Source organism: Telmatherina bonti (genome assembly GCF_933228915.1).
Source record: "Telmatherina bonti genome assembly, chromosome: 1".
Lineage (NCBI taxonomy): Eukaryota > Metazoa > Chordata > Actinopteri > Atheriniformes > Telmatherinidae > Telmatherina > Telmatherina bonti.
In genome coordinates, this window is record NC_136619.1 from 12,457,565 (window position 1) to 12,472,788 (window position 15,224).

Consider the following 15,224-nt stretch of genomic DNA (forward strand, 5'->3'; position numbering starts at 1 on the left):
CATGTGGTGAGAGTATGAAGGGAGCTTCTGGAGAATAAAGGACTTGATATTATAAGGCCAGATTCTCACTTGACCTGAATCAAATGGAGGACTTCTTGGACATTATGTGTGTCCTCTGATACCTTGGTCCACATCTGGGAGGAGATGGGCAGTAGTTGTTGTCCCAGTAGTAGTAGTGCCAGACATTACCAGGCATGCAGAGCAGCACATGGCAGTGATACAAACTACTAAGAATCAGTTTGGTTTGCTGCATGGAAACTTCAGTGAAACGGTCATGCCTAATCGATTGGCTTGGGTTTTTGGGGTGCATTATAATTCCCTCTGTAATTGGACTGTAGTTGCCCCAGAGTTGTGAGTACATTATCTTTTGTACATGGTTGAGGATTATCTGAAGAAAACAACAGTAAAATAATTCTTGAAGACTTGCTAATCCTTCATATGCTCTACTTGATTCTACTTTTGAGTTAGTGATGGTTAGCTACTACAGAAACATGAAAACACATTTACTGTAATAGGCTTTTGTATTATTCTCTGTGTTTATCCTAAATACAAACCAGAAAACTCTCCATTACTTCTTAATTTGTCATTTGGTAAAGCAGAGGACACATCGTTTATTGTTTTAAGTGAAAAATTGTACAATTTCTCTGCCAACCTCAATTGTGTTGTGTAAAGTATAACAGCTTCATCTACTGAACCTCAGATAACTGTACCTTTGGCCTTAATTACAAAGTACATCCTCATGCAGCATTAACAGAAATAAATAATAAAGAACAACAACGAGCACTGTAAAGTAAATCACTGTTCTTCTTGTTGTTTCAGGTCCTGTAGCTGTAATAAGTGGGGAGGAAGACTCTGCCAGCCCTCTTCATCATGTCAATCATGGGATAATTACCCCATGTACACTGGATGCAGGCCCTGATGCGGTTGTCATAGGGATGACTCGTATACCCGTGGTGGAGAATCCCCAGTACTTCAGACATGGACACAACTGCAACAAGCCAACCACTCGTAAGTCTGGAATTAACACACCCAACCCATGTGTGGAGAAATATCCCGACTGCCTGTCACTTTCAGTGAAGAGCTACTGATATTTATAAATCAATTTCTCATAACCATGAGGAAATTCTTTTTAAAAGAAGTTACGTTGCCTCAGCATCATTCACAAGCAGCAGCCAGTTATCAACCATCTTTATGAGGCTCGTTCTGCATATTGCATAACGTTGGCAATGAACTGTGCATCTTTGCAATGTGCTGGGACCCTTAGGGTAAAAGTATCATTTAGAGTCAGCTGCAGAATCTCTTTTATCGCGTGCTGTTAGCTGCTACTGTTAGCATCTGCTCGAACAGTAACAGACTGTGCATGTACAATCAGTTTAGAAAAAAGGCGGCTTGAACATACCAGCAACTGTTATTTAGATACCTACAATCTCCTCTCTCTAAAGTCACTCTTGAACTTATGTAATCTTTGTTATATTGTTGTGTGCTCTGTCCTGTCCAGCACTTTGGTCAACTTAGGTTATTTAAATGTACTATAGTAATAAATAAGACTTGAATGACTGTTTCAGGTCAGACGAAACCACTTTTTTCAAAATTACAATAACAAAAATATGAGTAGAAACCAGCAGATAGTCGTAGTTTGGTGTCCACTGTATCTGTTCCAGATGGTGCCAGTCAAACCACCTCGATTTAAGGAAAAAGCTTCCCTCTGTTCCGAAAGTCGGACCCAGCTCTTCCATCAACTGCCCTGTCCAGCTCAGATCTTTACTCTGCCTCAAAATGGCTGCTGGTCAGGCTAACAAAAGTTGACTTCTGAGTAGGAGCCAATGAGAAGAGAGGAAATCCCATTTAGAGGTGATAAATAAATGACGGGTCCTATGTATTATGAATTGCATGAATTTTTAATGTCCTGCCAGTGACTGATTTATAACGTCTCATGCCTTGCACAGGAGATCTGATTGCAAGCTAATGAATAAATGACAGTGGGCACAAATTAAACTTTCTCCCGATCACTGTGCACCTGGAATTGAAAGTCAGGCCATGCACATGCGCCATTGCAGCTTTGACCAAGTGTTCCTCCCTCTCCCTATCTACAGGTATTGCCCCCTTTCTCCTTTTAGATTAAATTCTATGTGCATGCACAAAAAGAGGAAGCTGTAGTAAATGAACCCTGAATTCATCACAAGGTCATAATGGCCACTGCTTCCCTGCCATGGGCTAGAAAAACAAAATAGATCTGAACGGCTTCTGCTTTTGCCGATCATTCACTGAATATGAATGCCTTCTTTACCCTCAGGACATGCACACAAAGAAAGGAAATGTCTCTATGCAGCCGCATGAAAATCTCTAGTATGTGTGTAAGTGTACGGTAGAAAAAAAATCTATCCACGCATGTGGGCGGACCATTGGCACTGCTTATGTACGGAAAGTTTGCAGCTCTGTCACCTTACACCCCTCCGCTTACTCTATCGCATGACATGTCAGAGGTCTCTTAGATGCCCCCCCCCCCCGGGTCACCATTGTCCCTCTGGCCTCGCTCAGCTGGATTGTTCCGCAGCACTCAGTCAGATGCAGGTTGGCTGCTAGATTGGCGCTCGACCACTAATCCATAATGTATTCATTCATTTACTTGAAAGCTTCTTATCCAGGGGAATAGCACAGTGCCAGGGCGTCAAACACAAACACACACATACATTACACAACTCTGGCTTGCAATGGTGGTACTATCTCACTCATATATGAATTTACTGCTTTCCCGTGTGTATCAAGATTGTATTAATGTAATGGTCAGTTCCAGTCCCCTTTTAGATCTTTGGGTGGTGTCTATTGTCCTTTTCGCTTTTGTGTGTGTTTTCAAATCAGCTCCAATAATAACAATGAAAAGGGGAATAGTGTGTAGATACTGCTACTGTTGGCCCGTTTAAACAGCTGTATGTGCTGAGAAACTGCCTGCTGCAGAGTTTGCACCATTAATTCAAGTATCCACACTCTGAATGTATTATTCATTAGCGTGTGATCTACAAGTCAGTCCTGGCAAAAGAATATATACAGCTTCTATACATACATCTATATGGTGATACCACTATTCATATAACTGTAATTGCATAAAAAAAACCACACTGTATTTCAGCTGTTAAAATTATGGGACCTGAAACCAGTAGCAGTGCTGCTATCATCCCTCACTGCAGGAGAGAACATGAAACAATAATATAAATATCATTCCATTATGGATGCCCTCTTGTTGAACTGGCAACCGGTGCAATTGCAGCTGTAAACAGGCTGCAGAAGCTGGCTTTAGTGTTAATATTGCTGTTATTCTAGTAGCAGTTTAGAAGCACAATGTACCACAATGCACTTGGGTACCTCCTGACTAAAGTGGAGTCCTCAACTTCTGCTGAGGTAAACAGGCAAATGTGCAAGTTTATTGAGACCAGCCTTTCGTTTTGTACTGAGAAAGCTGAAAAAGGCCAATCCCGAGGAAATGTTGCCGCATTAGGAGGATAAAAGCCGGGAAGGCAAAGGACAATCCTTTAGCCTAATGACAGATCCATATCTAGTCAGATCCCCTGTCTCCCAGCAAGTGGCTTTGTTTTATCATTCAGCTAGCTTTTTTAATTACGGATTTGTCACACCCCACTGGCCAAAATTAGAGCTTTTGATGCTGCAGTATAGTGTGTATAGTTTTTCATTACATCCATGTTATTATGGATATCACTCCCAGGCATGGCTCGGACAAGCCATCCCTCCCTGGCTCCTCTGCTTTTGGTGTAACAGAGACATGATTATGCTTTAGGTGACATTTTTTGAGGACTAAAACGTTCCCAGCTGAGATGAGGAGTGACTAATTTGGCAACCTGAAAGCTCAGCAAATGAATGTGAGTAGGCAGCATATTGATTGAAAGGCACTTATTATGTTCCAAGGCTATGATTCCCTGAATTACAGTCTGATGAAATGAAACGGCCTCATACAGTAACAAGTTGTGAATTCAAACAACCTGCTTTATTGTGTTACCCAAAATTACCATGACTTCCCATCAGCTCAACCGAGACAAAGGCAAAGTATAAGCTTTTTATTAAGAGCTCTGAAGTGATGTTTTCTAAAGCCTTGTGACAACTACATCCAGACTGAAACGGTTAAGTCTCCATTTACAAATATCCAGATTCAGTTAAATATTATACATGGATTATGCAATACGCAGAGAGAGCATGTGTTGTTCAATAACCTTATTTTAACAGCATTAACAGTGTTTCAGTGTTTTAACTGATGCATAAAATAAGCCTAAATTATTAAGATTTTAACCAATAAAATTTGCATAAAGTGCTTTTTCTGTTTTTATTGAAACATAATTTACACCCTATGAACTGGGACTAACAGCTTAGGGTGGATAATATACCTCATCTCCACTAAGATGTCAAATATAGCCAGCCAAGACTTTTAGAGAAACTCCCCTGAGAAGCAAGTGTTAAGTGCTTGGTGCTTAAATGTTCAAACTTTAATCCAGCAATAACTCTGGAGTTATGCTAAGGGAGGAAGCATTGTTAAAAGGATATCAACTTTCACAGTTTTATCTCAGTGTGTTGTAAGTGCTGCACTATGAAACTGCTAAGTGTTTACGATAAAGTCTTCTATTACTATTCAGTATACCAACAAACAATAGTTGTATTTGAGGTGGTTATAAGTATAACAGATATTTGATATTATAATTCCATTTTATTGACTGAAATGCATTTCCTTAAATCTTGTCCAACAAGTCAAGCTTTATAATAAACTGCAAACTGTTACTTTATGTAGCATTTAGCTAGTTAGCATGTGTTTGGTAGCAACACTAATGTTAACGGGCCACAGTATGATTGCAAATGTAACACCTAGCATTGTAGTCATGTTTGTATGTATGTTACAATTACCAACTTAGAAACTTGTGACCAAAACTATGTGAAGCCGTGAGTATCAGTAGCTTCGTCACTGTAATGAGCAACGCAACGTGAAAACTGTTGCTTCACATACAAACTCCATGAACGGAAATCAACTTCCTGTTGCTTTCATGTCTAGAAAGTCTGGTTGCTAGCTAAAGTTGTGAGACTTTATATTTGAGTTTAATCATAAAACCATGTAAAAATGAACATGGTCATCATGACATCTGCTGTTTCTTTATAATTTGCTGTTTTGAAACCTGGAAAAACCTATTTTACACACAAAATGACATTTTAAGGTGGACCTGGTTTCTATGCTGTTAGCATTATGTGGATGGTTAAGAATAATTGCATGGTTTTATTTTTTATTCTGTACATTTAAATGTTCTAATTGGTGAAGACAAATTCATTTTTAATGACATTTGTCTATATTTAGGTTTTACATTAATGAGAGAATACGTGTTTTTACATTTCATGAGATGGTGCAGTTGGAATACAGACATACTTTGGCCAAAAGTATCTTGTTGGCTAATACCAGTTCAGTGTTCAGAAGATTTTTTTTTTTTATTTATTCATCTGTTTCTTTTTTTTTTTAAATTATTATTATTTTTTAGATACAATCAATGAAAAACTGAGCTCTAAATGGACCTGCTCTGAGCTGGGGGCATTTGATTGGCTGAAAAGACTAGCATTGACTTTTTATGCTATTTCATAACTGTCACAGAAAAATAAAAGTGATACATAGCAAAGTGCTTTTATGAAACACAGACATTTGAAAAGGACTTTATGTTGTAAAAATGTGTCAATTTAACAAAAAAAAAAAAGAAAAAGAAAAAAAACAGAGAAGAAGCAGCCCCAGGACCAACTCACTACTTTGATAGCAAGAATGATGGACTATAGTTAAATGAAAAGAAGCAGCTGGCTTATTTCCTGAGCTTTTTTCTAATCATTACAAAACAAAGGTGGTGTCATCAGGATGATGTTGTGAGTGATGTGTTCTGTATTGTATCCAAGCGTAGGTGTTATTTCACAAAGCATTTGCCAAGGCTGTGCAGCTGCAGAAGCAGACTCTCAGACCGGCAGCGATTCAGCAGCAGCAGGTTAAGAGGAGACTCCAAGTGAGAGTCAAGAGTACATGCTGGCTTTCACGTCACAGTCCCCCAGTGATGCCAGTACAGACAGTCTCCCTACTGCAGTAGATTTAATGCTGGTGAACTTTGTATGTGAGCTGCACCTAAATGGAAAAAAAAAAATGTTCCCCTTTTGATTTTCCATTGTTGCATTTGTCTATTTGTTAGTCTAGTTGTTTATACAAATACAAATGCGGATAAGTTACTGTGTTTGAAAGAAAATTAATGCACAGTTGTGTTTTGACAATAATGTTTACATGAATGACCTCAGCATTTGTGACCAAGCCACCATTTTTAAGGAAGAGAGCAAGGAGACACGTAGGTCAACCCAACAAAGGAGGGCTGCCAGAAACACACACATACACAAAAATGCATTTTAATATCCAACATTGGCAGAAGCCAAACACACTCACACATAGTGAAATTAGAGAAAGTTGGCAGGTAGTTGTGATGAAATGCATGCACACACGCAGACATGCACAGTTGAGGGTGCAGAACAAAGCCCTCCAAACATCTGTTCTCCCACAGCAGCCTGACCTGACTAGCTGAGTAAATCTCAGCGCTGCACTGTCTCTCCCTCTAGGGAGAATGTTTGCCAGCATGGAGGCCTCGAGTGAGCCAGGACAAATGAATGATGCTGAGCAGTGGGATAGAGATTTAATCTCTGGGCTTTTCAACATGCCACTCTGGGTAAATAGGTTGCAGGATGCAGCCTGAGTCCGCCTGCAGAGGAAACTGAAGGTTAAAGTAACTTGTCTACACCACTGTCAGTGTGGCATGCTCCATAATGGTGGCTTCAATCCCATCAGTGGAGAGGAACAAGGTGCTTGGTGCCTATATAGCAGCTAAGCAAAATAAACCAAATGAATAATTCAGAGGTAGGAAATAAGGATGAGGGGGCAACCAGTACAAATGGAAGGCTAAACAGGTTTTAAGTGCTGCTGTAGAAGTGGAAACTCTGCTCTTTTTAATCGTGTAAGGCTTCCCTTACACCAGAAATGGTTCTGTGAAATCTGAAAACCCCCTTTGTGGGACATTTTCTTGATTTCAGTTCTTGATTTCTTCCAGTGAATTTCTCAGCTTCATCGCCTGCTTTGCGTTAGAATGCAAGAGCATCCCATTCACAATGGATCCAATGGAATCGCAGTCCCAGTGAATCGCATCGTACCCCAATCACAATACATCACACTACAATCACAATATATCACACCACAATCACAATACATCACACCACAATCACAATACATCACACCACAATCACAATACATCACACCACAATCACAATGCATCACACCACATTCACAATACATCACACCACAATCACAATACATCACACACAATTACAATACATCACACCACAATCACAATACATCACACCACAATCACAATACATCACACCACAATCACAATGCATCACACCCCAACCACAATACATCACACCACAATCACAATACATCACACCACAATCACAATACATCACACCACAATCACAATACATCACACCACAATCACAATACATCACACCACAATCACAATACATCACACCACAATCACAATGCATCACACCACAATCACAATACATCACACCACAATCACAATGCATCACACCCCAACCACAATACATCACACCCACAATCACAATGCATCACACCACAATCACAATGCATCACACCACAATCACAATACATCACACCACAATCACAATACATCACACTACAATCACAATATATCACACCACAATCACAATACATCACACCACAATCACAATACATCACACCACAATCACAATACATCACACCACAATCACAATACATCATACCACAATCACAATACATCACACCACAACCACAATACATCATACCACAATCACAATACATCACACCACAATCACAATACATCACACCACAATCACAATGCATCACACCACAATCACAATACGTCCACAACCACAATCACAATGCATCACACCCCAACCACAATACATCACACCACAATCACAATACATCACACCACAATCACAATACATCACACCCACAACCACAATACATCACACCACAATCACAATACATCACACACCACAACCACAATACATCACACCACAATCACAATACATCACACCACAATCACAATACATCACACCACAATCACAATACATCACACCACAATCACAATGCATCACACCCCAACTCACAATACATCACACCACAACCACAATACATCACACCACAATCACAATACATCACACCCCCAACCACAATACATCACACCACAATCACATACATCACACCACAATCACAATACATCACACCACAATCACAATACATCACACCACAATCACAATACATCACACCACAATCACAATACATCACACCACAATCACAATACATCACACCACAATCACAATACATCACACCCACAATCACAATACATCACACCCACAACCACAATACATCACACCACAACCACAATACATCACACCACAATCACAATACATCACACCACAATCACAATACATCACACCACAATCACAATACATCACACCACAATCACAATACATCACACCACAATCACAATACATCACCACCACAACCACAATATATCACACCACAATCACAATACATCACACCCCAACCACAATACATCACACCACAATCACAATACATCACACCACAACCACAATACATCACACCACAATCACAATACATCACACCACAATCACAATACATCACACCCACAACCACAATACATCACACCACAATCACAATACATCACACACCCCAACCACCACAATCACAATACATCACACCACAATCACAATACATCACACCACAATCACAATGCATCACACCACAATCACAATACATCACACCACAATCACAATGCATCACACCCCAACCACAATACATCACACCACAACCACAATACATCACACCACAACCACAATACATCACACCCCAACCACAATACATCACACCACAACCACAATACATCACACCACAATCACAATACATCACACCACAATCACAATACATCACACCACAATCACAATACATCACACCACAATCACAATACATCACACCACAATCACAATACAATGCATCACACCCCAACCACAATACATCACACCACAATCACAATACATCACACCACAACCACAATACATCACACCACAACCACAATACATCACACCACAATCACAATACATCACACCACAACCACAATACATCACACCACAATCACAATACATCACACCACAATCACAATACATCACACCACAATCACAATACATCACACCACAATCACAATACAATGCATCACACCCCAACCACAATACATCACACCACAATCACAATACATCACACAACAATCACAATACATCACACCACAATCACAATACATCACACCACAATCACAATACATCACACCACAATCACAATACATCACACCACAATCACAATACAATGCATCACACCCCAACCACAATACATCACACCACAATCACAATACAATGCATCACACCCCAACCACAATACATCACACCACAATCACAATACATCACACCACAATCACAATACATCACACCACAATCACAATACATCACACCACAATCACAATACATCACACCACAATCACAATACATCACACCACAATCACAATGCATCACACCCCAACCACAATACATCACACCACAATCACAATACATCACACCACAATCACAATACATCACACCACAATCACAATGCATCACACCACAATCACAATACATCACACCACAATCACAATACATCACACCACAATCACAATGCATCACACCACAATCACAATACATCACACCACAATCACAATACATCACACCACAATCACAATGCATCACACCACAATCACAATACATCACACCACAATCACAATACATCACACCACAATCACAATACATCACACCACAATCACAATACATCACACCACAATCACAATGCATCACACCACAATCACAATACATCACACCACAATCACAATACATCACACCACAATCACAATACATCACACCACAATCACAATACATCACATCACAATCACAATACATCACACCACAATCACAATACATCACACCACAATCACAATGCATCACACCACAATCACAATACATCACACCACAATCACAATACATCACACCCCAATCACAATGCATCACACCCCAACCACAATACATCACACCACAATCACAATACATCACACCACAATCACAATACATCACACCACAATCACAATACATCACACCACAATCACAATACATCACACCACAAACACAATACATCACACCACAATCACAATACATCACACCACAATCACAATACATCACACCACAATCACAACGCATCACACCACAATCACAATACATCACACCACAATCACAATACATCACACCACAATCACAATACATCACACCACAATCACAATGCATCACACCACAATCACAATACATCACACCACAATCACAATACATCACACCACAACCACAATGCATCACACCACAATCACAATACATCACACCACAATCACAATACATCACACCACAATCACAATACATCACACCACAATCACAATACATCACACCCCAACCACAATACATCACACCACAATCACAATACATCACACCACAATCACAATACATCACACCACAATCACAATGCATCACACCACAACCACAATACATCACACCACAATCACAATACATCACACCACAATCACAATGCATCACACCACAATCACAATACATCACACCACAATCACAATACATCACACCACAATCACAATACATCACACCACAATCACAATGCATCACACCACAATCACAATACATCACACCACAATCACAATGCATCACACCACAATCACAATACATCACACCACAACCACAATACATCACACCACAATCACAATACATCACACCACAATCACAATACATCACACCACAATCACAATACATCACACCACAATCACAATGCATCACACCACAATCACAATGCATCACACCACAATCACAATACATCACACCACAATCACAATGCATCACACCACAATCACAATGCATCACACCCCAATCACAATGCATCACACCCCAACCACAATACATCACACCACAATCACAATACATCACACCCCAACCACAATACATCACACCACAATCACAATACATCACACCACAACCACAATACATCACACCACAATCACAATACATCACACCACAATCACAATACATCACATCACAATCACAATACATCACACCACAATCACAATACATCACACCACAACCACAATACATCACACCACAATCACAATACATCACACCACAATCACAATGCATCACACCACAATCACAATACATCACACCACAATCACAATACATCACACCACAATCACAATACATCACACCACAATCACAATGCATCACACCACAATCACAATACATCACACCACAATCACAATACATCACACCCCAACCACAATACATCACACCACAATCACAATACATCACACCACAACCACAATACATCACACCACAATCACAATACATCACACCACAATCACAATACATCACACCACAATCACAATGCATCACACCCCAACCACAATACATCACACCACAATCACAATACATCACACCACAATCACAATACATCACACCACAATCACAATGCATCACACCCCAACCACAATACATCACACCACAATCACAATACATCACACCACAATCACAATACATCACACCACAATCACAATGCATCACATTCCAATAACAATGCATCACATTGCATCCAAATCACAATACAACACACCACAATCACAATACATCACAATGTATTGAACACCAATCACAATACATCACACCCCAATCACAATACAACATACCACAATCACAATGCACTGCTGGAGTGTGAATTATTTAATTAACTTATTTTTATGGGGAGGAACTCTTAATGAATTTCTGCAGTTCTTTTCCCTTAATTTAACGTTATACTTGTTGATGGACTGTGAGCATTAGACAGATGCTTTAGGTATGATGTGTGTAGCATTTGGCCATCCCATATGGAACGGAGGTAGTTTTATTCCACTATGAGAGAGAGAGAGAGAAAGACCTTTAGTTGGCATTTTATTGCTTATCACAAGCCAGGTGATTAATGAAATAATCTTTGAATCCCAGAAACACAAACTGTTGTAGACTACTTCCTTCAGTCCTTACAGAGTGCAATGCACATTATTCTGTAAGGTACCTACAAGATGTTCAAGAGCATCATCAAAAAAAAAAAGGCAGTAACATAACTTAACATGTGGAAACAACTCCCTAGCTCTTGTCTCATATGGTATGTGCACTTGCCCTCCACAATGATACTGTGAATTGTTGGAAACAGTAAAGTACAGAGATCCTGGTGGATATAGGCAGATTTTTTTCCATTGCATTCCTTTACCATATTTTTTTTAACACACAATTAGTTGTGCGCTATTTTGCATTACTTTAGAGTTATCTTGCAATACGTTTGTTTCCTCACAATAAGTCTTGTTTTTCCCTGACAACACTTGTGTACCTGCGTAGCCTACACACAGCCTGTTAGAGCCATTTTTAAAAATTTGCTCAGGTGTTGCTTTAAGGAATTAAATATAAGTGTAGATGAGGAGGTTAGGTGTAATGAGACACAGTATACTTGTCTGATATTTGCCTTCTGTTTCCTGGTAGATACCTTTTGCTCTACAAAAATCTTGACATTTCACATGCTAATTGAGATTAAATACACAAAATAATGTTTTGTAATTTGTTTTTGTTTTTTATATTTTGTTCAAGAGCAAAATAAATACATCAGATTAAAAAGAAATCAGAATTTTATCCTTGTTTTTCTCGTCTTTAAAGGATTAAATAATTATATCCGACATAAGACATGAATTAAATGAATAATGTTTAAAGAAAACGCAACAGAAGCAGAAGTGGGATTCATTAGGGAATAGATGTCGTTTTCATATGGTGACTCTTCACACCTTTATTAGCTGTGGAAGTGTTTTTATTTATTTTGCTCCATGGATCCTGTCAAAACACATTCTGAATCAAAATGTACATGCATTGACTTTTTATTTTCACTACTCTAAGAAAGCAGATTTTTGCAGATGAAGTTTTGACAGCAGTGATGTGTTAGTGTCCCTGGTGGGCCAAGTCACCAAGGAAAGTGGCTGCCAGCCTGCAGACACTTCTGTTCGATCTACTTTCAAACTAGGACATTTCTTCATATTTAATAGTGATTTCAGTAATAGTTGCATTGACACCGTCTGACTGAAGCTCGAAAGGAGCCAGTTTTTTTTCTGAATTACCTTCTCAGCACGTTCATTAACAGTGTTTTTACCATCACGATGAAATGGCTAAATAAAAGAAAAATAGTTTGGGAGAATTGTCTCAGCTTTTGCTTAACCCTTACTGGATAAAATCCAATCCATCTGTCAGTCCATCCATCCATTCATCCATCCATCCGTCCGTACATCCATCCACCCATCCATCCGTCAATCCATCCACCCATCCATCCACCCATCCATCTACCCATCCATCCATCCATCCATCTATCCGTCCATCCATCCATCCATCCATCCGACTGTCAATCCATCCATCCATCCATCCATCCACCTATCCATCCATCTGTCTGTCCATCCATCCATCCATCCATTCGTCCATCCATCCGTCCGTCCATCCATCCATCCATCCATCCACCCATCCATCCACCCACCCATCCATCCATCTACCCATCCACCCATCCATCCATCTATCCGTCCATCCATCCATCCATCCGACTGTCAATCCATCTGTCCGTCCATCCATCCATCCATCCATCCATCCACCCATCCATCCATAGTTAATCCAGATTTGTTTGAATTAAAAACTGTAGTTAATGAGGATCTGCCTCTTAAGGTTTGCATTCCTGTGACTTTTGACATACAGGAAATATGTTGTGCTAAGCAACAAGCAACCAGTTAAAACCAGTTAAAACCTCAAATAAAAATGTTGGAATAGAAGGGAAGACGCTAATAAAAAAATAAATAAATAAAAAAAAAAAAAAAAAGGAGAAAGGAATATTTTGTGTTATATTATAATTTAATTATGTTTTTTTGTTTTTTTTTTAATCCACTTTTAGGCTGGCAACACTTTACAAACTTGCTGCAATAGGTATACTTTAGGGCAAGTAAGAAGGGTAATTTAATTAATAAATAAACTATTTTTATGGCCATGTTATCTCAAACAAAAAATGTTCGTGATCATAATTTAAAGTAACAAGAAGAATCTAATAAAAGGCTCGGTCTCCCCTTTCACAGATCGGCTCCAACATCAGCCACCATGACCACACATTTATTTGTCCATCGACTGATGTTGACAAAATCTGCTGGTAAAATCCCACACCAGTGAGCCCTTTCATGAATCATTATTGCAATATGGAACCACGGGAGGTCAGACATTAACTAGGGGACATTATTATGTGTATCTTTTCTTTCTAGAACCTCCCACCGTCTATCCTTAACTCTGTGGGGTTTTTTTCAACTATATCCAGGAAAAGAGGCCAAGTAGACCATGGAGAAAGTTTTTAACTAATTGCCTGTATACCCTCTGGGCTTTACATTTGGACCGCAAATTCCTACTCTGACCTTCCTCTTAATTTAATTCCAACATTGCAATTAAAGCTAGCTAAATGCAGATTTGACATTAACAGCTTTACCAAAAAGTAAAAAACAAAGCCATTGAAGGAGTGTAAAGAAGTTTCTACAGACCCTGGGTTCATGATACGTTGGAATAATATGCTTGATTCCCCAGAGTAAGGGTGTTTTTAGTTTTTGAAAGCTTTTTTAAACGCGGAAAATGATGAATGAAAATGATGACATAACATAATTTTATTGTTTAGTGTTTATTAACTAATTTGAGCTTGAATATATGTTAGCTGTTACAATAATTTCTCGCCACGCTACACCACACATGTTGGGGGTTAAACGTCTAGTTGAGAAGAGACATTTGTTGAAATGACAAAAACATTCACTGTGAATTATTTTTCTGTGGAAGATTTTTTCTGAATGTTACTGTGTCAGACCATAGACAGGCTAATGCTAGCACCATTAGCTGCTTTTTACTGACAATTTCACTGCTTCAAACTGGGTGTCTCATACCAA

At 39.2% G+C, this 15,224-nt stretch overlaps 1 protein-coding gene across 1 annotated transcript in view; it reads left to right on the plus strand.

The window, feature by feature from the left end:
• The window catches only part of ntrk3b (neurotrophic tyrosine kinase, receptor, type 3b), a gene marked incomplete at both ends in the record, with an annotated part of 243,575 nt that overhangs the window by 179,533 nt on the left and 48,818 nt on the right, over positions 1 to 15,224 (plus strand). Inside the window, 1 exon segment of the mRNA XM_079244813.1 lies at positions 820 to 1,008. Within this exon segment, the coding sequence (XP_079100939.1) occupies positions 820 to 1,008 (189 nt within the window).